A 24871-nucleotide genomic window follows, 5' to 3' on the forward strand; every position below is an offset into this window, starting at 1 on the left:
TTAACTCACATACCATATATTAAATTGTAGATATTGCACTTTATCTTAGGTAAAAGGTCGAGAAAAGTATGAGTTAAAAAGAGACATGTTCTTTTTTTGTAGCTCGCTCGGTCGCTTTTCCTCCTTCACCTAGTGAGATGGTACTATCTAAGAGCGTTGTATTGCGTGTGGTTTCGTATCATATTAGGCTTAGGTGTTTCTCACGGCCCTATCTAGAAGGTAACAACCTATTTATTAGCCGAGATGTAGGGGAGAAAATAGATCACCTTACTCACTTTGCATGTGACGCACAATAGACAATGCACGAAACTCGTACTTTAAAGGAGTAGAGATATAGACAGAGTTAGAAAGGTGGGCTTTTAGTCAGTCGTGGTATCCAATACTGCCGGGCATGACATAAGAGGATAATAAGAAGGCTAATTGCCCACAAGGGAGTCTTACAATAGCACATCGCAACTGCATTACTCCAAGTCTCCAACACACAGTTCTTTGGCACCTAGAGTACAATTCTTCAGCTAACATGTACTGATGGTTGGCGCTGGAGCAGCTCTCTCTTCAACCATCACCTGCCATCTGGTAACCGTTTTATGTTCTTCGACAACAAAGCTCCTTTTTCTAGATTGTCAGCAACCTCCACTTAACTGGGTGCTCAGAATTTTCATGGACCACGGATCGCTCTAGTCGTACCAGTTCAGAAACGGGGGAGCCTGGCCCATATGTTGTCTGACAGGCTCCTTTTTTTTCCTGCTTTGGTTTTCATTTTGCTTTTTACCATCAAAGAAATTTGATCAAAATATTCCATTTGCAATTAATGGACCAAGTTCTTTTTGCTTTGTTTCATTTTGAAGGAAATTTGATCAAACTGTTCCTGTCGCAACAGTTGTTTTCTTTCCTGGGTCAGCCCATGGGTTGTCTGACAGGCTCTTTTTTTGTTTTTGCTGCGCTGTGCTGCAATTTGAAGGAAATTTGATCCAAGTATAGCTGCAGTTTTCTTTCTCGACATTGCTCTCAAATGAAAAGGCTTCGGCCATTGCTGGAACGGTCAGTAGGTCGTCTATGACAGGCTTCTCTTTATTTTCTCAGCTTCTGAATAAAAACCCGTGCAAAATATTCCTACCCCCAATCCCCCATCGTATCCTTACAAACAGTTCTCTAATTTGTTACAAAACCCAGTAGAATCGTGCTGTCTGTCACAAAAGAAAGTGGATGAGTTGACAGGATCATTACCATTCTTAAGCTGTTACTTTCCTACAGAACTGTCGCTTCCTCGAGATCTTTCAGTACAAGCAAGGCTAGAGCTCCACGAGTGGTGACGGAATTGTTGTTTATCTCTGTCTGATCTTTCACATCGCCAACAACTCTCTCGAGGCATGCGGCCAGCAGATGAACGCTTCTGCAGACACACATCACGTCACTACGCACGCGATCGATGCTATATCTCGTTCTTCCTTGACGATCACAGAACCAGCCGGTTGATGCAGCATCTTTGTCAGCCGCAGGAAAAGCCTCTGAAACCGCTGATCGCTGCCTGCCCTCGGTCGCTTACCGTGCTCGCCTGCTTTCCGTCTCCTTGTGTTCTCAGCGGGACGACGTCGTGCGCGGCCCGGCGTCGATCGCCAATGGCGTGCAAGGTGAAAGGGATCTTCAAGGGCCTCAAGGCCTTCTCCCGGATCTTCGGTAAGCGGGCATTTTGTTTCTCTTTCCCGCCTGAAATCCTCAAACTCCGGACATGGACGCACTGTCTGTTTTCCTCCATGGGTCGTCGCCGGTCCTTGCAGCGGTGAAGGAGCACGAGATGGAGATCGGTTGTCCGACTGACGTGAAGCACGTCGCGCACATCGGCTGGGACAGCGCGGCGGGCGACGCGTCTCCGAGCTGGGTAAACGGACACCAGAAATTCAGGGCACTGCCGCTGCGACTTCCTTCAAATGTCTGGATTCTGATCGGTACAGTTTTTGATTTGGTTCTGGGTCTTGTATATCTTTGCAGATGAACGACATCATGGCGTCCTCAGACTTGTCGTCCCTGGGCAACTTCGCAGCGCTCACTGGTACCTCCTGGGTTTCTCAAGGTACAGTGACCATTTCCTCATGCTCTCCGGTTCAGAATGCATCGCTTTGTTTTGCTATAGTTCAGTTCAGCAGCTACTTCCGTATGACTGCTGTGTTGCACATTTCTTAGCAAAGGTTTTTGGTTCTTCGTGTGATCTCATGCATGTCGCGGAGTTTTGCTTTGTCCATTCCTCTGTTAGTTCTTGTACCCGCAACACAACACACGCACTGGCTTCAGGTTTCTGAAGCCTGAGATACCAGCAGCATCTCTGAACTCTGAATCGCTGTTGGTATGCCACCGGGTCTCGTGCTTCACACAAATGGCGACCAATTTTTTTTTCGAATACGCAGGAGAGCTGCGTATCATTGAATTAAAATAGAGGAAAAACGGCCTGAGGCCCAGGACAAACAGAACACACACAAAACAAAAACACACACTCACACCCACAAAACAAACACAATACAGACACATACAACCTACTAACACCCCAGTCTTTCAATAGGCTTCAAGACTCTCCTTTATCCAGGGTTGAAAAGAGAACTCGGTTTGGACCAAAATTAAAGAACTCGATCACGCAAACAGTGTGAGAAACTTGTCCCAGACATATCTCGGTTTGGTCCTTGCTTCATGATACGGTAACACCGGCAGAGGCGAAACTGAAGCTTCGTGTGATGGGGACACGACACGATCAGTTGGTGTCGTTCGTGCTGTGCTTGTTGCCTGGAGGCCCTGGACAGAGCGAGTGGTGTCGGCGTGCGTGTGGTTGGTTGGTGTACCTGGCGACAGCCGCTGCCCGCGGCCGGGCAGTCGGCAGACATCCTCCTCAGATCCGGATCACGTTGTGTTGCCGTTCTTCGTTCCAAGATCACGCACTTGATGTTGCTTTCCAGGATTCTTAGGAAGGATCACGTGCCGCGTTCTTGCCTTCTTGGTTCTTGCCATGCGCGGCTGACACGCGTTCTGTGGCGGATTCTGTATGTCTGACAGATCTCGACAGCCAGCAGCGTGTCGTCGCGGAGAACACCGGCAGGCGAGACCACTCGGCCAGGTGCCCCGATATTACAAGGCCGCCGAGGAATCCCGGGACGAAGAAGCCGAGGGACGGCTCGCCGCCGGCGTCGCCACCGTCACCGGCGGCTCGTGTCGACGCTGCTGCAGATGACGCGCGATAATCTGAACTGTGTTGCTCCGGCCTCCCTCCATTCCGAGTTTGTGTACGCGAGCGCGAGGCTACAAAGAGTCAAAGATTGCTTGTTTGGTCGTCGTCTGATCGCCCCCAGCTTTGGCGTCAAAGTATGTACTATGTGTTTATGTTATATATATATATATATATATATATATATATATATATATATATATATATATATATATATATATATATATATATATATATATATAACTTGCAAAGGTTGCCACAATCGTAGATTCTAATCGAACAGTACAGGTTTAAATCAGATCGTACATAAACATATATAAAAAGTTATAGAAAAGTAGCTAGACTCTTGAAAGGACCGGATAATTAAACAGCTCGGTTAATTAAAATCCTAAGTAAAATCACATGGCCACATCACATTGAGCTAGGCTGCAGTCTAGCAGCCTTGGAATAATCAACGTGCAACCCCCATTATCCGGAACCATATTTCTATGGTGTCGGCCATCCCCCGTCGGAATTAAGAGCCTCGCTAATCTCCAAAGGAAAACACGGATCTTAGATGAGCACAACTCAATCCATTAATTCCTTTTTCCTGTGATCTAGCCGCAGGCGTCCCTCCGACATTCTGGGGACTGTCCGTCGCCATCCTCCCCGCCAAGAGATCCCAACTCGCTCGACGGTCCTCAGCCTTCCTGCCAAGGCCGCGGAGTTGCATAAGGTAGCGCCGTAGTCAATATTGGCCTGTTAAGCGGTGTTTTGATGGGCCAGGTCCGAGTGGGTATTGTCTCGTGTCGTGTGACAATCCGGCCTGGCCCATCGCAAATCTCCTGTCATTTCTTCTCGCTCGCCACGATGTTGCGGAGAGCCGGACCGCCAAGACAAAACGGCGGTCTGTCGCCGGCGTTCCCTCCGTCGCGTGGTACTCCACCCGCTGCTGGAAATCTCTCGGCGCCCGTTAAGTGAGTTCCACCCTAACGCTCGTAGTACTAGATCCTCTTTTCTCTCTCCCCCATTTCCTCTCTTCTTTTTTTCGCGCGTGGAATCGCCATGAGACGACCTCGATTAGTTACCGTTGCCTGTTCCAGCTACCAAACTTTGTAGATTTGCGAGCAACTTGCTAAAAATTAGGGTTCCGATGAGTGGGACTTGGAGGGACTAGGAATTCGCCGAGAGCCGACAATTACATGTTGCAATTGGATAACCGCTCCAAAAACCCTTCCCGCCGCTCGACCGCCGAGAGCCGATTCCGATGCTTCTGGTTGGCCTAGAACTGCTGCATTATGTGAACCTGTCCTCCTTATATATGGTTGGTTCTGGGCAATATCATACTGTTGTCTGGACTCTGGAATGGTATGTTAGTCTGTCGACAGGTTAACTAGAAGAATGATGTAGTAGGTAAACCTTTTCTCTCTGATCGACGATGCGCTGTCACTGGCATGTACTACTCTAATTACTACTTAGATTCTCACTTGAGTATGCATCAAAGGTCACATAGTAATACTATTCTATAGCCCAGCCATTACAAGTAGCGATGTGACAATGAACCATTAATTCTTTTGAGATGGAGAATCCTATGCATGGTGTTCTACAACTAGGAACTAGCCAACATTCCAAATTCGTCTAACATGACATATTCCCTGAATAGTTTTCCAGTTAAAGGAAACATAATACCTTTCTATGTCTTGTCCATTTATCATTTCTCCACATTTTTTGAATGATACGTTTCCACTTTAAATATCTGCTGGACTTCACAATATTCAGATATTCGATACTTTTAGTTCAGTTCTCAGCTAGTTATTACCATGGACATGCTGAAAGTGTTCCAAATTATAGGTCGTTTTTTAGCTTTTCTTAATACATATGTATTTCCTCTATACTAAATTATAAAGACAGTTTGGCTTTTCTAGATACAAAGTTTTTTTCTATGCGCTTAGCGGCTTAGGTATATATTATGTGTAGATGTCCGAACTTACAAATGCTTGGTTGTCACTGAAAAGTTCCATCGAATAGATGAAATACTGAGGATACGAGTCAGACATGCCAAGTGGGGCTTTTATTAAATAATAAAGACTTATCCAACGATGTCCTCATTGGAAAGTGACCGTTTGGGAACACTAGGGATGTGTATAATGAAATAGAAAAAAAATAGTCACAACTTCACAAATAATGAAATAGATAAAGTGAGGATAAGGAACTGCACAGCTAATTACTCTCTGAAACTTCTAATTTTGTATGCTAGTTCACACCCCAGCACTACGCTGCTATTGCTTGCTACAAGGAACATATAATGGCACAAAAATTTGGAAAACTTTTTTCTGCTGAATGAGACGATAGGTACATGCACACATGCTTTCGATTACTTGGAAGTTTTCCGCAGTGTCATAAACTTGAATATCCTACTTTGTTTTGTTGTTGTTGTTGTTTTCCAATAGTTGGATTTTTTTGTATCTGTTTGAATGATAGATATGATCATACATCTCAACAGCTGGATGAGAGGAGTAGGTTCTCTGAGCTGACAGAAGAGCGTGATGTATTGTGTTAACTATAGAAGTTGTATACAGTTGCATTGAAATATACTGGTGTATACATGAAACTAAAAGAAACAGTCATCCGAGATAGTTTATCAGCATAGAGATAGGGACCAAGCAAAGGCCTCTCTTCCTCAGCTCATTGCTCTCGTGGATCGCCTTCTCCTCGGCGCTAGAACTACTGATGGGGGCTTGATGGTCGGCGCCGGTCGTCACCTGCTGCTTTGAACTCATAGCTTCCAAGTATTTGGCCTGCAGCATTCGAAAAGAAGAAGAAAACAGGTGTAAGTACAACAACGCCGATCTCCAAGAACTAGATGTGGAAGTTGTAGAGCAAGCATATATACCATGAGCTGGGGCCTGTCGTTGAACTGTTTCGCATCGGTGGCTGCCATTTGCTTCATGTGGAAGTTCTCCATGGTAGCCTTCTGCACAGGGAGAGTCCGCAATCACGTTAGAAGACAAGCTGTGTGCTACAACACCGTTTGAAACAAAAAGGCCTAGCTAGGCCTAACCAGAGGTCGAGGTCGAGTCCTTTTTGCTACTAACTAACCTGTTGGGCAGCTGCAGAAGAACTGCAGGCGGTGTCCTTCACGGACTCGTCGTCATCCTCGTCGTCATTGCACATGAACTCGGACGTGATGAAGGAGGCGTCGTCGCTAAAGGAATCGAAGGAAGAAGAAGAGGAGAAGCTGCTGCCGCTGCCGCCAGGAACTGCAGGGGGTTGCTGACCGTCCGTCACTCTGGTGCCGTCCTGCGGCGTGGAGGCCAGGAAGTTGGCGATGTGCATGGCCCAGCTGCTCTCGCCGGCTGACATGGTGGGAGTGGCCGCCGGGCTGATGACGCATGAGGTGGAGGGTGATTTGCTCTCCATTGTTGTGACCACCCAGAGGAGGACAAGGAGGAGGAGCAGCAGCAGCAGGAGGAGGAGCTCTTGTTCTTGGCAATGTGATGTGATGTGAAGAAAGCTCGGTAGAGTCCGTGGGTATATAAACAGTCGTAGTAGCAGCAGTAGGCACACATGGGCTGAGCTGAGTAGAATACGGTTGGGAAATCCCTCTCTGCGAATATTCTGGTTAGTTGCGTTGCGTGTGTGTTATTCAGTAGTAATGAACACTTGCGTTGTGGCAAATGATATGGCTGGATGGATAACACATAAACAGTGAGATCGAGATCCACTTCACCATCACCAGCTGCAGGTTGATGAAGCCCAGACCAAACCACTGTCACATCACATCAGCAGATGCATGAAGAGGAGGGCAGACTGGTCACGTACGGCCTCACGGGTCACTGGTTAGTGGTTACCGGTCACACGTCACATCGGATTCGGATCGGAGAGGAATCATCAGAGGAGCGCCGCGAGCACGTCTGTTGCTATCGCGCTCGCGCAGCATGGATGATGGACCACCTAATCCGAGGATCCGATACATGTATGTATCCGACGCGATCACGAGCGATATCCGGATTGAACTGGTTGTTTTCGAGAGCCAGGGACAGACAGAGTTAACGACGACGACGCAGGGATATGAATCCGATCTCATCTGAAGCCACCCAATCCGTCCGATGCGAGTAGAACGAATGTTTTTTTTAATTTTTATTTATTTATTTATTTATTCATTCATTACCCTTATTTAATCTATTGGGCACGCATACATTATACCACGTGCCACATACTGTAGTGATCCGTTTTGTATTGTATCGTAGCAGCGACAGGATCATACGTGCGCGTGTGATCGGATCAAACCAGGCTACCAATTTGCGCTGCTCGTTTGGCCTTCATCGGTCCAAATACTACTCCAATAGGCAATAGCCACGAACAATTCTGCTGACACCTCTAGCTAGCTAGAGGTTTAATTAGGGACGCAGGCCGGGCCATGGTAACGTAATCCGCCCGCGCGTGCCTTCTTCGACAGTCGACACACTACAGCTGCTACCGTGTGTTGTAGGCAAAGAGGTTGATGTTTAGTCCTAAATAGCGTTATCAATCGAGACTAAAAATACTACAACAATATATATATATATATATATATATATATATATATATATATATATATATATATATATATATATATATAGCTTTTTTTTTCTAGCCCAGACATCCAATATAACCATTGAAGTTTATGTTCTTGCTCTCAAGTATTTTCATTCTAAGTTCAAAAGGGTATTAACTCCATGCTCTTATATTCTCTATTGCTGCTTATTTCATGGTGGTTTAGAAATAAATAAAGAATTTATGATTTTTTTCAAGAGTATCGTCAGCGTCGAGGATCTATGAGGATGCTGTGTCACTGTCTTTTCATGGTTTAGTCCCCGGTTCTAAATTAAGAGATGATAAGGTCTTTAGCCATGTATTGAAAATCCCGGTTAGAAACTAGTAGGAATATATGAAGCGGCTTTTCATCCCAAAATATATAGCAGCCCCTTCCCGTAGTGACACTATGCAGTCGTGGCTACTGCTTATGTCATCGCCACCTCCGTCCTCCTGCCGTCTGCCATGCATGGCTTCCTCGATGTCCATGGGTAACATAGCGCCATGCATGCCATCGTGCATGTACGATCAGATTTTGGATCGCTGCGAGTTCATGCAAGCTGGTGTCTTGCCCCGGCCCCTTTTCCTTGACTTGATCTCCATCGTCGTCCGGTCCCTCTTGCTCCAACTGCTAGCTAGTAACGACCAAATCATCTCGTTGATACCACGAGCTCTCAATGCAAATAGCCGGCGCACATCCTCTAGGATCTCTGGCGATCTCGCGCGCCCCGCCTCCCACCATGCATGCCACTCTCATACGCAGTGGCGAAGCTAAAATAAAATGAAGTTGGACGAAGGAAAAAATATATCAAGATTAGCGTGTTTTTGTGGGACTATTGTTTTTAGGTATAAACCTTTCGAAATAATGATTTTTTATTCGAGGACCCCATATATACACACACATATGTTTTAAATTTTCATGTATTTTTAAACAAACTAGTGATATTTAAGTTCCTAGTATCATAAAAGAACGCCAACTAAAATATCAAAGTGCATTATGTTAGCTCATCACGAGCTTCAAATATATGGCGCATTGGCGCGCATGCACGCATGATTAGAGAGGATGGATCTCTCGCGATCTCGTCCACATGACATTCTCATGCACCCGCTCGCTTCTATACCACATGCCACTATTGTGATGTGTATATATGTAAATATATACTCACTTGGAAAATTTTAGTGCTGCAATTTGCACAGCATGCAAAGTAAGCTAAGCCTAGCTAGCTAATGGCCTGTATAATTTGGTTGCACGCAGCCACACGCCGCACGGTGCCTTCTTTGACTTTGACTTATCCTGGAAAGGTGTGCTTACTTTTTTTCTCCGTGCATGAGATCAATATTATTGTTTGTTATGGTTTGTTTGGTTCAACTGTAGATTCTTGAAAATATGATTTGAACAGTGAGCTGTGTTGTAAACTAACAATTATAGAAAATCTAAAATTTGTTTGCTGAAACAACTGTTGATTATAAATTTCATAAGTGAATAGCACCTTATAACATATATGACATGAATCAAACTGAGGTAAAAGATATGTAGATTTTTAGTAATTTATTCAGTTGTTGTATCCGTTTAGTTAAAATTCTAAAAGATGAACCAACCACAACATAAGAGTGCGTAGTGCTCTTCGGGGTCAAACATGCATATTTTTCGAAACGGGGAAGTATTTCTGTAAACTTTATTCACTTTTGGAGTCTTGTAGATGCTTGTAGAGGGAAAAAAATATTTTTCCCCCAATGGATTTCCCACTCGATCCAACTACCTCCCCCTTCCATCTCGGCCCGGGCCCAACTATCTAACACTCTCTTGAGCCCAGCAAACGTCTCGGTAGTCTGCATGGCCCAACACCATCGCTCCCTCACTCCCCAGTTCTCTCCCGGTCTCCCCACTTCGGCCTCTCCGCGGGCCGAACCCGCTCACCCCCGCCCTCCCCTAGCCACCGGTCATCGCCGCCACGTCCACCGACGGGCCCACCCAACGACCTCGCTGCGCCCACCCGTACGCCTCCATCCAGCTTAGCGGCGCCCGAGTCACAGACCAGTCACATGCCGCCGCGGCTCCTGCTCAACAATGTCTCCTGCATGCGGAACGCACAGACGGTGCTCCGTGACATCAACCTCAGCGTCCACGACGGCACAGCCCTCGTCCTTACCGGCGCCAACGGCTCCGGAAAGACCACCCTCCTCCGCATGCTGGCGGGCTTCTCGCGCCCCTTGGCGGGGGAGATCCTCTGGAACGGACACGACATCACCTCCCCCGGCGTCTTCCAGCAGTACAAGCTGCAGCTCAACTGGATGTCGCTCAAGGACGCCGTGAAAGAGAAGCTCACAGTGCTCGAGAACGTCCAGTGGTTCGAGCTCCTCGAGGGGAAGGACGGCAGCAGGTCGGGCCCGGCCATCCAGCTCATGGAGCTCGGCAGGCTCATCAACGAGAAGGCCAGGAGGATGTTGTCCATGGGGCAGAGGAAGCGGCTGCAGCTCGCCAGGCTGCTCGCCATCGATCGACCCATCTGGCTGCTGGACGAGCCCTCCGTCGCGCTGGACGCAGAGGGTACCAGGCTGCTTGAACACATCATCGCGGAGCACCGGGAGAAGGGTGGCATCGTGTTCGTGGCCACGCATCTGCCGATTCAGGTTGAGGATTCTATGTCGCTTCGGCTTCCCCAGAGGTTTCCTCGGAGGAAGACGCTGGTTGATCTTATCCATTGATGGCTTGACGCCAATGTGACCAGGAATTTAGTTGTATCTCTCTAATTCATCTCCAGCTATCTGTCTGAATGTTGTCAGAGTAATTTTTTTTTTGCTGGTGCTGCATTTGTCATCCTTTTTTGACAGCATGACAATACATTATCTATGTTGATAATATGTGCAGTTGTTCTTTGTGATCACTGTTTTGATGCATTTGCCCATGTATTTGGGAACAATAGAAGGCATTTGCCATGTCTGATATATGTACAGCTGTTCTTTGCGATCATGGTGTTGATGCATTGACCCCCTTATATATATGGTACTTGCTGGTGGAAACTTTGTTGGCTGTTCAATGTTTAGCAGGTTTATTCACGCCTTGCATGTCTGCGTGAAGCTTCAAGTGTTGGATACTCGGCAAACTTGACCAAATATGGGGAGACCTTTGGACAGGATCAGGTATAGATGTCTGATTTGAGTGTCTCTTTTCTCATATTCTTGTGAATTGACTAAGGTTGATTTCTTCCATAACAAATTTTGTTTTAGTCTGAATATGTTATTGTTGTCATCTGAATATATTCAGAAGTGGCTGATTTTGCATTTGTAGCATGTGCAGTGTTTAATTCACAAACAATGTTTTTTACTACATACAATAACTACTAATAAATTAGTTTAGGCCATGTCGACAAAAATTGGTGCCCAGTTGCTGTAAAGCCCAAAATTGGTAGAAGGATAATAATAAAAAAAATAAACAAATATATTTATTATAGTGGTTTGGAAATTCTTGAAACCTTGGATTAAATAATAATAATAATAGAATTTTAAATGGAAAGAAAAATAAAAAGAAAAAGAATGTGCGACAAAAATAATAATAATTATTATTATATATACCTTCTTATACTGGTATTTTAATTGTGCACTTGACCTATGTGTCAAACTCACTAACAACTTCAAGATTTAAATGGTAAATTTTGAAATGAAGAAAGAAATGCAAACCTAAAAGAAAAAGGATAAAAAAAAGAGAAATCCTCAATGGGCCGAATCCCTAGCCAGCCCATTCCCCCTGCATCGCCTGGGCGCGGCCCGCGCGCTCGCCCTCGCTGTCCCTGTCAAGCCAGGCCCGTTGGCCAGCCGCTCTGCGCCCACACTCCCTTCATCCTGCCATTACGCCTTACCTCGCTGACAACGTCAGCTTCTTCAACGGACTCCGCAGCTCGCAGATCACGCAATCCCCGGTAACAAACTCCGGCCACGCGCGCCCGTGCCGGGTCTTTCGCTGACCAGCGGGGCCCAGTCGTCATCCTTCTTCCCCCACTCGCTCGACGCAGACCCAATCCCAACAGAAATCGCCGCATGGCTCGCCGCTCACTTCGGATCGGCCGAACGACCTCCTGGATATCGGGCTGCCCCACCCGATGGTGTATAAGGGACCCCGGCACTCGATTCATATCTCTCGCCTCGCTGTTACTCGCCCTCCTCGCCACAATATCGATAATTTTGCGCCGTCGCGGGGAAAACAGGGGCTGCCGCGGGGGAACTTCGGCTAGCCGTCATCCGCGCCTCCAGTGTGGGCCTCAGAGCCTTCCCTCGGTTGCGGGGCGGGCGCTGGTGGCCTCGCCACCTGGAATTGTCGCCGGGGACTTCACCAATTGGTCGCCGGACCTCTCCTATCACGATCGAGCCGCCGCGCAGCGAGGGCGGACTTCCTCGGAGCTTAATCTGCGGTATGGCTACCATTTTCCTACTCGCCGTCTCTCCCTCTCCGTTTCGCACAAGGTTGCGCTAGGATTAGGACTCCTCGGTACGCTCCCGGTTTGGGGTAGGATGGAGGCGGGATAAAGGGAAGGAAGATGAGGCACGCAGTGGCCACGGCGGCGGCATGACTGATGTCCAGAGGCAACTTCGGCGGTTCGGTTCCCGCAACAGGGTTTCAGTGATTTTTTTTTTTGGTTACGGATGTTTACCTCGGCTGCGACGGCGAGCAGCAGCTTCTCCGCGGCGACGCCGGCGCAGGATTTCAGTTGCAGGGGCCTAGGAGTAGGCGTTCACAGAGGAGGCACCGGATACGATCATCCTCACCACCAGCAGTCAGGAAAGGGAGCAGGGGCACGGAGGTTACCTTGTTGCCGAGGAACTGGGGCCTATGAGGCACAAATCTGGTGGTTTCAACAAGGCCAACCCCATGCCTGGCAAGGCCTATGGAGCTCGGAGGAGGGCAGAGGCGCCGGGCAGCTCAGGCAGGACGAAGGGGAGGGGAGGGGAGGGGCAGGGCAGGTGGTACTGGTGGGCGCAGGATAGCCCATGGCTACTAATGGCTGGGGGGCATATGCGGACTCCGCTTCGAGGATTACGGAAACCGTTGCACTTCGAGGATTACGGAAACCGTTGCTGATCGCCTGATTCACACGAACTCTGCCCTCCATGGCCTATATAAGCTAGCCGCTAGTCCTTGTGTTGCCAAGGACCGAGTGGATCGCAGCGGAGAATTCGCCATCGTAGGCCGGTGCGCGACGAATTGCAGGCCGGAGTTGGAGACCGCCGCCCAATCAGCTAATTGACGTGGTAAGGTCGTGGCGCCACAAGATTCGCGGTGAGCACAGATTCGTCTTTGTTCCTACATGGTGTATCACCGCGTAGAGTGCGGGTCGCAAATCACCGGTGGGCGCCGCTGTGGGCTAAGGGTGGCCTCGTGGAGGTGGAAAAGGGTCGCTGGACCGTCAATCGAGAATCAGTGGCTAGGATTAAAATCTATTATACCGTTTTGACTTGGGATAGGGCTGAACCGCTGAAGGTTAGTCTGTTTTGCAGAATTGATTAAGTTAGTTGCTTGGTTTATTAGATTGATTGAGTTAGTTGCTTGGTTGTTGAGAAAATCAGGAAGGCTTTAACCCTTGTTAGTTCGTTGAGAAAATAAAGGAGCCTCTAACTTTAAAGAGGAACGGACGACCGAAACTCATCGTCCCAAACTCCCCGATATATCCCTTTGCTATACTCTCCTCTGCGATCAGCCAGGAACCCTCATCAGTGAATGCTAATTTTCTGTTTGGTGTTTGTAGAACCTTTTTGAACGATCTAGGCTTCCTGGAATTTGGAACGTGGATTTGGTAAGTATTATCCTCCATCCAGATTTTCGTTTTTGCGTCAATACTATTCCTGTTCACGTTCCAAGAGTGAATTTTGTAGATCTGCTCCTCCAATGGCAACCTTTAGCAAGGCTAGCAGGCTGTGTGGTGCAGTGACTATGCAACCAAAACAGGTGTGGAGTCTACTCTCGAGAATCCTGTCTAAGCTGCTCGGTCTTCCTGGTATTTTGTTGAAGAAATTCCGAAAGGAAGGTGTGTCGGAATTGGATGCTGTTGCATTGCCAGAGCTATCACAGGATGTGTTGATGGACATCTTTAGTACACTTGAGGTCCCTGACCTCATCCGAGCAGGCTCGGTTTGCTCGTCATGGCATGCTACTTACAAATGCCTGCTCGACCTGAGGCAATACAAGCAACCCCAGACACCATGCCTGTTCTACACTTGTGAATCTGCCGGTAGCAACATAGGGTTTCTATACAACCTCAAGGAAAATAGGTCCTACAAGTTAACTCTACCGGAGCCACCCATCCGCAGTAGGTTACTGATCGGGTCCTCGAACGGTTGGTTGATTACTGCAGATGAGAGGTCTGAACTGCACCTTGTGAATCCCATAACTGGAGAACAGGTTGCACTTCCCTCTGTGATTACCATAGAGCATGTGAAGCCCATCTTTGATGCATCAGGTACTATCCATATGTACGAGTTGTCATATGAAACACCACCCGACCTGTTTGATCTTGGCGATCTGCGCGATGAACTCTACTTCAAGGCATTTGTGTTTCCTGATCCATCCACCACTGGAAGCTACATCGTGGTTCTTATTCATGAGCCACGTTCACGGCTTTCGTTTGCACGACCGGGAGATGACAAGTGGACCTCGGTTGGACAAGGTATCGGATATAAAGACTGCACATATGTGGATGGTCTTTTGTATACAGTGGATTGGACTGGAGAAATTGATGCTTTTGATTTTACCGCATCCCCTGTTAAAATGACAGTAATTATGGACAGTCTGAAGTATCCTCCATGTGAAAACCTGTACATTATTCAGGCTCCATGGGGTGATCTGCTGCATGTTTGGAGGACTATTGACGTTCCACCCAATGCTCCATCGTGGGACCCTGAAAAGTGCCTGGCAGAAACCGTAAAAATACAAGTGCATAAAGTGGACTTGGAAGCAAAGAAATGGGTGAAAATAAACAGGTTGCAGTGTGATGGTGTTTTATTTCTTGGCCACAACGATTCACTTTACCGTAGTGCTCAAGTACATCCAGGACTCAAGTCAAATCATGCATACTTCACTGACGATTGTAAAGAATTGACTGTTGCATTCAAAAATTCCACACGTGATATGGGAGTTATGGACTTGGAAAATAATGCCAAGAAGGAAATTGTCTCTCAAATTTGGTCCAACTGGCCCTGTCCCACTTGGATAACACCTAATCTTATGAAGCTGAATCAGGCATTCAACAAATAGCTTTTTAGGTATTATTATTTAGTACATTTGCTTTGTTATTTTTTTTTATCAAAAATGGTGTAATCGATGTTATGATAAAAGAATTGTATGCCATACAATGGTCATTTCTTCCTAATAAGATGTGTAGCGGTAAAAACGATAATGGTTGCTTGCAGATTCAGAGAGAACGAATAAATTTTCACCACCTTTACTTGTGATAGGAGCCATCAATTTAGGGTTCCACACTTAGGCTAGTTTGCCCCTTCGGGATTGAAGGGAATCGAGGGAGAAATTAGTTTATTTCTACCTAAATCTCCTCCAATCCAGGAGGACATTTGAGTTTCAAAACTAGCTCTCATTGATTGCAGATAATTAAATCCAAGAAGTAGATAGTCGTTCTATTTGACATGTGGAAACAGGTAAAAACTAGTGAACTTTACAGTCTCGAGAATATATTAATACAATCCACCGATGGTGTACAACATATTCAATGAAACATTTTATATGTACAAACCTAAACGGCTAGCGTAATTGTACAACGACACACATTAAAGAAGTTTGCCAAAATAACGAACAATGAAACTAAACATTTAACGGCCCTGTAGAATTGTGATGCTCATGTTATTCAGCGATCTTCGCGCGTGTACTGACTTGACTGATCAGTTTCATAATTCCTAGTAGTAAAATATACGGGTTCTTTGGGGTAGGAAGTGGGGTTGTTTCAATTGCTAGCATGAACACAACAGATGGCATGAGTGGCCTTGCATATGGACCGTCTTGCATGCTGGCAGGCTTCTCGCGCCCCTCGGCGGGGGAGATCCTCTGGAACGGACACGACATCACCTCCCCCGGCGTCTTCCAGCAGTACAAGCTGCAGCTCAACTGGATGTCGCTCAAGGACGCCATGAAAGAGAAGCTCACAGTGCTCGAGAACGTCCAGTGGTTCGAGCTCCTCGAGGGGAAGGACAGCAGCAGGTCGGGCCCGGCCATCCAGCTCATGGGGCTCGGCAGGCTCATGAACGAGAAGGCCAGGAGGATGTTGTCCATGGGGCAGAGGAAGCGGCTGCAGCTCGCCAGGCTGCTCGCCATCGACCGACCCATCTGGCTGCTGGACGAGCCCTCCGTCGCGCTGGACGCAGCGGGTACCAGGCTGCTTGAACACATCATCGCGGAGCACCGGGAGAAGGGTGGCATCGTGTTCGTGGCCATGCATCTACCGATTCAGGTTGAGGATTCTATGTCGCTTCGGCTTCCCCAGAGGTTTCCCCGGAGGAAGACGCTGGTTGATCTTGTCCATTGATGGCTTGATGCCAATGTGACCAGGAATTTAGCTGTATCTCTCTAATTCCTCTCCAGCTATCTGTCTGAATGCTGACAGAGCAATATTTTTTTTGCTGGTGCTGCATTTGTCATCCTTTTTTGACAACATGACAATACATTATCTATGTTGATAATATGTGCAGTTGTTCTTTCTGATCACTGTTTTGATGCATTGGCCCATGTATTTGGGAACAATAGAAGGCATTTGCCATGTCTGATATATGTACAACTGTTCTTTGCGATCATGGTGTTGATGCATTGACCCCCTTATATATATGGTACTTGCTGGTGGAAACTCTGTTGGTTGTTCAATGTTTAGCAGGTTTATTCACGCCTTGCATGTCTGCGTGAAGCTTTAAGTGTTGGATACTCGGTAAACTTGACCAAATATGGGGAGACCTTTGGACAGGATCAGGTATAGATGTCTGATTTGAGTGTCTCTTTTCTCATATTCTTGTGAATTGACTAAGGTTGATTTCTTCCCTAACAAATTTTGTTTTAGTCTGAATATGTTATTGTTGTCATCTAAATATATTCAGAAATGGCTGACTTTGCATTTCTAGCATGTGCAGTGTTTAATTCACAAACAATGTTTTTTACTACATACAATAACTACTAACAAATTAGTTTAGGCCATGTCGACAAAATTTGGTGCCCAGTTGGTGTAAAGCCCAAAATTGGTAGAAGGATAATAATAATAACAAAATAAATAAACAAATATATTTATTATAGCGGTTTGGAAATTCTTGAAACCTTGGATTAAATAATAATAATAATAATAGAATTTTAAATTGAAAGAAAAAGAAAAAGAAAAAGAATGCGCTACAAAAATAATAATAATAATTATATATATCTTCTTATACTGGTATTTTAATTGTGCACTTGCCTATGTGTCAAACTCACTAACAACTTCAAGATTTAAATGGTAAATTTTGAAATGAGGAAAGAAATGCAAACCTAAAAGAAAAAGGATAAAAAAAAGAGAAATCCTCAATGGGCCGAATCCCTAGCCAGCCCATTCCCCCTGCATCGCCTGGGCGCGGCCCGCGCGCTCGCCCTCGCTGTCCCTGTCAAGCCGGGCCCGTTGGCCAGCCGCTTTGCGCCCACACTCCCTTCATCCTGCTATTACGCCTTACCTCGCTGACAACGTGCCCCCCTGTCAGCTTCTTCAACGGACTCCGCAGCTCGCAGATCACGCAATCCCCGGTAACAAACTCCGGCCATGCGCGCCCGTGCCGGGTCTTTCGCTGACCAGCGGGGCCCAGTCGTCTTCCTTCTTCCCCCACTCGCTCGACGCAGACCCAATCCCAACAGAAATCGCCGCATGGCTCGCCGCTCACTTCGGATCGGCCGAACGACCTCCTGGATATCGAGCTGCCCCACCCGATGGTGTATAAGGGACCCCGGCACTCGATTCATACCTCTCGCCTCGCTGTTACTCGCCCTCCTCGCCACAATATCGATAATTTTGCGCCGTCGCGGGGAAAACAGGGGCTGCCGTGGGGGAACTTCGGCTAGCCGTCATCCGCGCCTCCAGTGTGGGCCTCAGGGCCTTCCCTCGGTTGCGGGGCGGACGCTGGTGGCCTCGCCACCTGGAATTGTCGCCGGGGACTTCACCAATTGGTCGCCGGACCTCTCCTATCACAATCGAACCGCCGCGCAGCGAGGGCGGACTTCCTCGGCGCTTAATCTGCGGTATGGCTACCATTTTCCTACTCGTCGTCTCTCCCTCTCCGTTTCGCACAAGGTTGCGCTAGGATTAGGACTGGCCACCGCCGCACCGGGCGTGTGCGCCACCGCCCGGGGTCGAGCTGGGAGTGAGTTGGCGGGCGCCGTCGATTTCCTAGCGCACGGCTGAGATTAGGTTAAGTGCTGCCTATTGAATCAGGGTCGTTGGATGCGTAGCCAACGGCTGGGATCGGTGGCGGAATACCGTTTCGTGGCATTGGATCGTGACCGTCCGATTGGAAACTGGCGGATGGATCCGGCCCCGCGTTGCATGTTGTAACTTAATTGTTTTCAGAAATAAAGTTTGTTCATTGCATGTTGTGTTTCAGGTTATAGGTAGGGAACAAGATCCCTGATTGAGCCTTCACATCTAGCATTTCCCATCGCTTCAGAATGGCCCAAACAACATTAGATCAGGAAGTCAATTCTCTCTAAACTGTCACAGAACAAGAAATCTCTCGTACAAATTAATGCCTAAGGAACAAAGGAAATAAATTGAGATTGAGGTGGTGCTGTTCATCGGCACTTAGTCCACGAAAAGTGGGGGAGTGCGATCTTCGTAGCTGCACGTTCTCGGAGCATAGCTGAGCGAGAAGGGTGGTCGGTGTGCGACGAATTGTGGGCCGGAGTTGGAGACCGCCGCTCGATCCCTAATTGACGTGGTCAGGTCGCGGTGAGCACAGGTTCTGTATGGTGTATCACCTTTCGGGCGACCCCCCGGGAACTGAAATCTCGGACCCCAGCTGGAAAACCCACACCCTGAACCCGCCAACATATATCCGCATCTGAAAAGAGTCCAAAACAAAGAACAATATCTCACCCACTGAACGGCCCAAAGCAAGCAGGCAGGCCTTTGCGCCAGTAGGATAAATAAATAAATAAAGCCAATTAAAGATAAATAATATACAACAGTTGAATCAGAGAACCGACTAGAACGACAAAATGAATGAAGAGGGAGGGGGGTAAGCCATGGCTGTTAAGCCTTCCTTCGCTGAGATTTTTCTATCCCTCCAACTCAGATGCTGCTCTGGTCATTTGTCAAATTTAGATGGGAAAGGAGGAATAATCTTGACCATTGAAGAAAAATTGGACTAGGATAGCGCCATCAGTGGTTGAAGCTCAGATATCAGATGCATACTAAGGATGAAGGGATATACATTTATTCAGCACAACCATCACCATCAGTAGATTATTCAGCACACCAAGAAAAGCATTGGCTTATGGATTATTTAGCATTGCGATAGATCGTGCAGTAGGCTTAGCACCACATCAATCTACAAAGATACTTCCGGCTACCTGGAAATGCGCGAAAATCAAATAATCAGGAAACTCTGGAGTTGCATGGCACCACGAAAATGTGGATTGACATTTGATACCGAACTGCAATAATCATCACTGCTGCTGGTGTGCGCAAGGACTGAAAACTTGCCTAGCCCAGGCAACGATTCTCGTGTAGGATTTTGATGGCCTGCCTGGATATAAAAGCTGCCTGGCAGGTAGCAAGCAAACACGCTCGGGACGAATGGAGATGGGGATAATCAGGTTATTGTCAGGCGGAGCTCCAAGCTCCCAAGGGATAGTAGCTTGCAGCGGTCGGGCACGGCGACGACATCGGAATTGGGGGTGGGGCAGTGGCAGATGGTCCCGAAGGATTTTGGACAGTTTCCGACCTTACATCGCGGCCGGAGGGCTCGGGCCATTGCCAATGGTAGGCGGTCGCAAGTAGAGGCGTAGCTGGCGAAGGTGGTGGCGTGGGGATTGGGGTAGGATGGAGGCGGGATAAAGGGAAGGAAGATGAGGCACGCAGTGGCCACGACGGCGGCATGACTGACGTCCAGAGGCAACTTCGGCGGTTCAGTTCCCGCAACAGGGTTTCAGTGATTTTTTTCTTGTTACGGATGTTTACCTCGGCTGCGACGGCGAACAGCAGCTTCTCCGCGGCGACGCCGGCACAGGCTTTCAGTTGTAGGGGCCTAGGAGTAGGCGTTCACAGAGGAGGCACCAGATAGGATCATCCTCACCACCAGCAGTCAGGAAAGGGAGCAGGGGCACGGAGGTTACCTTGTTGCAGAGGAACTGGGGCCTATGAGGCACAAATCTGGTAGTTTCAACAAGGCCAACCCCATGCCTGTCAAGGCCTGTGGAGCCCGGAAGAGGGCAGAGGCGTCGGGCAGCTCGGGCAGGACGAAGGCAAGAGGGAGGGGAGGGGAGGGGAGGGGCAGGGCAGGTGGTACTGGTGGGCACAGGATAGCCCGTGGCTACTGATGGCTAGAGGGGGCATATGCGGACTCCGCTTCGAGGATTATGGAAACCGTTGCGCTTCGAGGATTACGGAAGCTGTTGCGCTTCGAGGATTACGGAAACCGTTGCTGATCGCCTGATCCACACGGACTCTGCCCTCCATGGCCTATATAAACTAGCCACTAGTCGTTGTGTTGCCAAGGACCGAGTGGATTGCAGCGGAGAATTCGCCATCGTAGCGCGATCTTCGTAGCGTGCTGCACGTTCCTAGAGCATAGTTGAGCGAGAAGGGTGGCCGGTGCGCGACGAATTGCAGGCCAGAGTTGGAGACCGCCGCCCAATCAGCTAGTTGACGTGGTAAGGTCGTGGCGCCACAAGATTCGCGGTGAACACAGGTTCGTCTCTATTGTTGTTGTTGTTCCTACATGGTGTATCACCGCGTAGATTTATAGTGTGTTTGGTTTGAGGAATGAAGTGATGTATCTTCTTCTCACTCCTCACTTTTTTATTTGTTTTGTGGAATAGAATGGGTTGATTCATCACCACCTCATTCCTCATAAGCTAATAATTAGTATATACATGAGGAGTGAATTGATTCCACCAAAATTGATGGAATGAACTTATGATGCATCATCTCATGAAATATAGAGTGACTCCACAAACCAAACACACAATTAGAGTGCGGGGGCGTCGGGTCGCAAATCACCGGTGGGCGCCGCTGTGGGCTAAGGGCGGCCTCATGGAGGTGGGAGAGGGTCGCTGGACCGTCAATCAGTGGCTAGGATTAAGAATCTATTATACCGTTTCGACTTGGGATAGGGTTGAACCGCTGAAGGTTAGTCTGTTTGGCAGAATTGATTAAGTTAGTTGCTCGGTTTATTAGATTGATTGAGTTAGTTGCTTGGTTGTTGAGAAAATCAGGAAGGCTTTATCCCTTGTTAGTTCGTTGAGAAAATAAAGGAGCCTCTAACTTTAAAGAGGAACGGACGACCGAAACTCATCATCCCAAACTCCCCTATATATCCCTTTGATATACTCTCCTCTGCGATCAGCCAGGAACCCTCGCCAGTGAATGCTAATTTTCTGTTTGTTGTTTGCAGAACCTTTTTAAACGATCTTGGCTTCCTGGAATTAGGAACGTGGATTTGGTAAGTATTATCATCCATCCAGATTTTCGTCTTTGCGTCAGTACTATTCCTGTTCACGTTCCAAGAGTGAATTTTGTAGATCTGCTCCTCCAATTGCGACCTTTAGCAAGGCTAACAGGTTGTGTGGTGCAGTGACTATGCAACTAAAACAGCTGTGGAGTCTACTACTCTCGAGAATCTTGCCTAAGCTGCTCGGTCTTCCTGGTATTTTGCTGAAGAAATTCCGAAAGGAAGGTGTGATGGAATTGGATGCTGCTGCATTGCCAGAGCTGCCACAGGATGTGTTGATGGACATCTTTGGTACACTTGAGGTCCCTGACCTCATCCGAGCAGGCTCGGTTTGCTCGTCATGGCATGCTACCTACAAATGCTTGCTCGACCTGAGGCAATACAAGCAACCCCAGACACCATGCCTGTTCTACACTTGTGAATCTGCCGGTAGCAACGTAGGGTTTCTATACAGCCTCAAGGAAAATAGGTCCTACAAGTTAACTCTACCGGAGCCACCCATCCGCAGTAGGTTACTGATCGGGTCCTCCAACGGTTGGTTGATTACTGCAGATGAGAGGTCGGAGCTGCACCTTGTGAATCCCATAACTGGAGAACAGGTTGCACTTCCCTCTGTGATTACCTTAGAGCATGTGAAGCCCATCTTTGATGCATCAGGTACTATCTGTATGTACGAGTTGTCATATCAGACACCACCCGACCTGTTTGATCTCGGTGATCTGCGCGATGAACTCTACTTCAAGGCATTTGTGTTTCCCGATCCATCCACCACTGGAAGCTACATCGTGGTTCTTATTCATGAGCCATATTCACGGCTTTCGTTTGCACGACCGGGAGATGACAAGTGGACCTGGGTTGGACAAGGTAGCCAATATAAAGACTGCACATATGTGGATGGTCTTTTGTATACAGTGAATTACTCTGGAGAAATTGATGCGTTTGATTTTACCGCGTCCCCTGTTAAAATGACAGTAATTATGAAAGAGCTGAAGTATCATGTATGTGAAAACATGTACATTATTCAGACTCCATGGGGTGATCTGCTGCATGTTTGGAGGACTATTGACGTTCCACCCAATGCTCCGTCGTGGGTCCCTGGAAAATGCATGGTCGAAACCTTAAAAATACAAGTGCATAAAGTGGACTTGGAAGCAAAGCAACGAGTGGAAATAAACAGATTGCAGTGTGATAGTGTTTTATTTCTTGGCCACAACGATTCACTTTGCCTTAGTACTCAAGTACATCCAGAACTCAAGTCAAATCATGCATATTTCACTGACGATTTTAAAGAATTGACTGTTTTATTAAAAAATTGCATGCGTGATATGGGAGTTATGGACTTGGAAAATAGTGTCAAGAAGGAAATTGTCTCTCAAATTTGGTCCAACTGGCCCTGTCCCACTTGGATAACACCTAATCTTATGAAGTTGAATCAGACATTCAACAGATAGCTTTTTAGGTATTATTATTTAGTACCTTTGTTTTGTTATTTTTTTATCGAAAATGGTGTAATCGATATTATGATAAAAGAATTGTACGTCATACAATGGTCATTTCTTCCTAATAAGATGTGTAGCGGTAAAAACGATAATCGCTGCTTGCAGATTCAGAGGGAACGAATAAATTTTCACCAGCATTTCTTGTGATAGGAGCCATCAATTTAGGGTTCCACACTTAGGCTAGTTTGCCCCTTCGGGATTGAAGGGAATCGAGGGAGAAATTAGTTTATTTCTACCTAAATCTCCTCCAATCCAGGAGAACATTTGAGTTTCTAAACTAGCTCTCATTGATTGCAGATAATTAAATCCAAGAAGCAGATAGTCGTTCCATTTGACATGCGGAAACATGTAAAAACTAGTGAACTTTATAGTCTCGAGAATATATTAATACAATCCACCGATGGTGTACAACATATTCAATGGAACGTTTTATATGTACAAACCTAAACGACAAGCATAATTGTACAACAACACACATTAAAGAAGTTTGCCAAAATAACGAACAATGAAACTAAACATTTAACAACCCTGTAGAATTGTGATGCTCATGTTATTCAGCGATCTTCGCGCGTGTACTGACTTGACTGATCAGTTTCATAATTCCTAGTAGTAAAATATACAGGTTCTTTGGGGTAGGAAGTGTCGGCGTTTCGGACCCGGGGGGTCAGTTAGCTAACCAGTAAATTTGTCGCTGCGTGCCCCTGCCCAGATGGGTTGGCGCTAGATGGAACACAAGGGGAAACACGGCTTGTATTATCTCGCACCGGGGGTGTGCTCGTAGTAGGGGTTACAAGCGTCACGGGAGAGAGAGAGAGAGAGCCTGTTCGTTTGCTCGTTCTCCCCGCGCGACCCCCCCCCCCCCCCCCCCCCGCAGGAAGGCCCTGGACCTCCCTTTTATAGATGCAAGGAGAGGGTCCAGATGTACAATGGGGGGTGTAGCTAGGCGCTAACGTGTCTGGCAGAGAAGTGCCTGAGCCCTGTGTACATGCCAACGTGGCTGTCGAAGAGATGCTTGAGCCCTGTGTACGCGATAACGTGGCCGTCGGAGAAGTGCCCGAGCCCTATGGAGGCACAGCTGGCGGTGCGGCTGGGATTCTGCTGACGTCTCCTTGCTTCCGTAGGGGGTTGAGAACCACTGACGTCAAGAACGTACGCGGGGAACCATCATTACCTGTTACCGGGGCGAGCCAGATGGGACGCCGGTCTTGTTCCCTCGTAGCCTGAGCTAGTTAGGGGTATGGTAATGATGTATCCCCTGTGGCGCGGTCGGTCCGAGCCCAAGGTCGGGCGAGGCGGAGACTTCTCCTGAGGCCGAGGCCGGGGTCGGGCGAGGACGTGATTCCTCCCGAGGCCGAGGCTGAGGCCGAGCCCTGGGGTCGGGCAAGGCGGAGACCTCCTCCCGAGGCCGAGGCCTAAGGTCGGGCGAGGCGGAGCTTCCTGTTGCGCCCAAGGCTGAACTCGGCTTGTTGTCAGTCTTACTCCGGTGGGTGGCACAACAGTCGGAGCGGGGCGAGCGGCGCTGTTTTCCTGTCAGATCGGTCTATGGAGGGGTGAAGTGAGTGCGGTCACTTCGACCTTGCCGACTGAGGCGCGCGTGTCAGGATAAGGTGCCAGGCGGTCTTCGCATTGAATGCGCCTGCGACACGGTCGGTTGGTAAGGCGATTTGGCCAAGGTTGCTTCTCGACGAAGCCTATCCGAGCTGGGCTTCGGGCGAGCCGAGGGTGCGCCCACCGCCTGAGGAGGCCCTCGGGTGAGGCGTGAATTAGTCCGGGACTACTGTTCCCGCCCGAGGCCGGGTCGGGTGAGGCGAGATTGCGTCCCTTGGTAGACGAGGTCTTGACCTGAACCGTGCCCATCAGTCTTTGCAGTTTGTGCTGAGGGTGTTTACCAGCCGTGTTTAGGAGTGTTGGGGGTACCCCTAATTACGGTACCCGACAGTAG

The 24871-nt window shown here is 47.9% G+C and overlaps 6 protein-coding genes across 7 annotated transcripts in view; 5 read left to right on the plus strand and 1 right to left on the minus strand.

Moving 5' to 3' along the window:
- The first annotated feature begins 1361 nt into the window (after positions 1-1361).
- On the plus strand, positions 1362-3368 carry LOC109944106 (CRIB domain-containing protein RIC10). Its single transcript, XM_020548759.2, has 4 exons — positions 1362-1677; positions 1779-1879; positions 1990-2071; positions 3040-3368. The coding sequence occupies exons 1-4, from the start codon at positions 1371-1373 to the stop codon at positions 3222-3224; spliced, it is 675 nt and encodes a 224-aa protein (XP_020404348.1). The 5' UTR covers positions 1362-1370; the 3' UTR covers positions 3225-3368.
- Positions 3369-5718: 2350 nt separating this feature from the next.
- LOC103645916 (uncharacterized) lies at positions 5719-7726 on the minus strand. Its single transcript, XM_008670638.1, has 3 exons — positions 6287-7726; positions 6081-6161; positions 5719-5985 (listed from the first exon to the last, which is right to left on the minus strand). Exons 1-3 carry the CDS (start codon positions 6605-6607, stop codon positions 5812-5814), a joined length of 576 nt encoding a protein of 191 aa, XP_008668860.1. The 5' UTR covers positions 6608-7726; the 3' UTR covers positions 5719-5811.
- A 247-nt stretch (positions 7727-7973) lies between these two features.
- On the plus strand, positions 7974-10479 carry LOC103645915 (ABC transporter I family member 1). The gene has a single exon (XM_008670637.3). The coding sequence runs from the start codon at positions 9806-9808 to the stop codon at positions 10466-10468; it is 663 nt and encodes a 220-aa protein (XP_008668859.1). The 5' UTR covers positions 7974-9805; the 3' UTR covers positions 10469-10479.
- Positions 10480-11357: 878 nt separating this feature from the next.
- LOC100273795 (ABC transporter I family member 1) lies at positions 11358-17276 on the plus strand. Of its 2 annotated transcripts, NM_001148197.2 has the most exons (3): positions 11747-12168; positions 13501-13548; positions 13628-15118. In NM_001148197.2, exon 3 carries the CDS (start codon positions 13641-13643, stop codon positions 15003-15005), a length of 1365 nt encoding a protein of 454 aa, NP_001141669.2. In that variant the 5' UTR covers positions 11747-12168; positions 13501-13548; positions 13628-13640; the 3' UTR covers positions 15006-15118. The 2 variants fall into 2 exon arrangements, with proteins under 2 accessions (XP_035820531.1, NP_001141669.2); XM_035964638.1 differs by having other exon boundaries at positions 11358-12168; positions 13501-17276.
- LOC109939218 (uncharacterized) overlaps positions 12288-24871 on the plus strand; it is a 73988-nt gene continuing 61404 nt past the window's right edge. Inside the window, exons 1-2 of the mRNA XM_020548115.2 lie at positions 12288-13006; positions 21374-21421. The gene's annotated coding sequence lies outside the window, so the exon portion shown is untranslated. The remainder of the gene's footprint in view (positions 13007-21373; positions 21422-24871) is intronic.
- On the plus strand, positions 20118-22881 carry LOC103645913 (uncharacterized). The gene is made up of 3 exons (XM_020548760.1): positions 20118-20222; positions 21374-21421; positions 21487-22881. Exons 1-3 carry the CDS (start codon positions 20118-20120, stop codon positions 22879-22881), a joined length of 1548 nt encoding a protein of 515 aa, XP_020404349.1.

This window comes from Zea mays, chromosome 2 (assembly GCF_902167145.1).
Source record: "Zea mays cultivar B73 chromosome 2, Zm-B73-REFERENCE-NAM-5.0, whole genome shotgun sequence".
NCBI classification, from domain to species: domain Eukaryota; kingdom Viridiplantae; phylum Streptophyta; class Magnoliopsida; order Poales; family Poaceae; genus Zea; species Zea mays.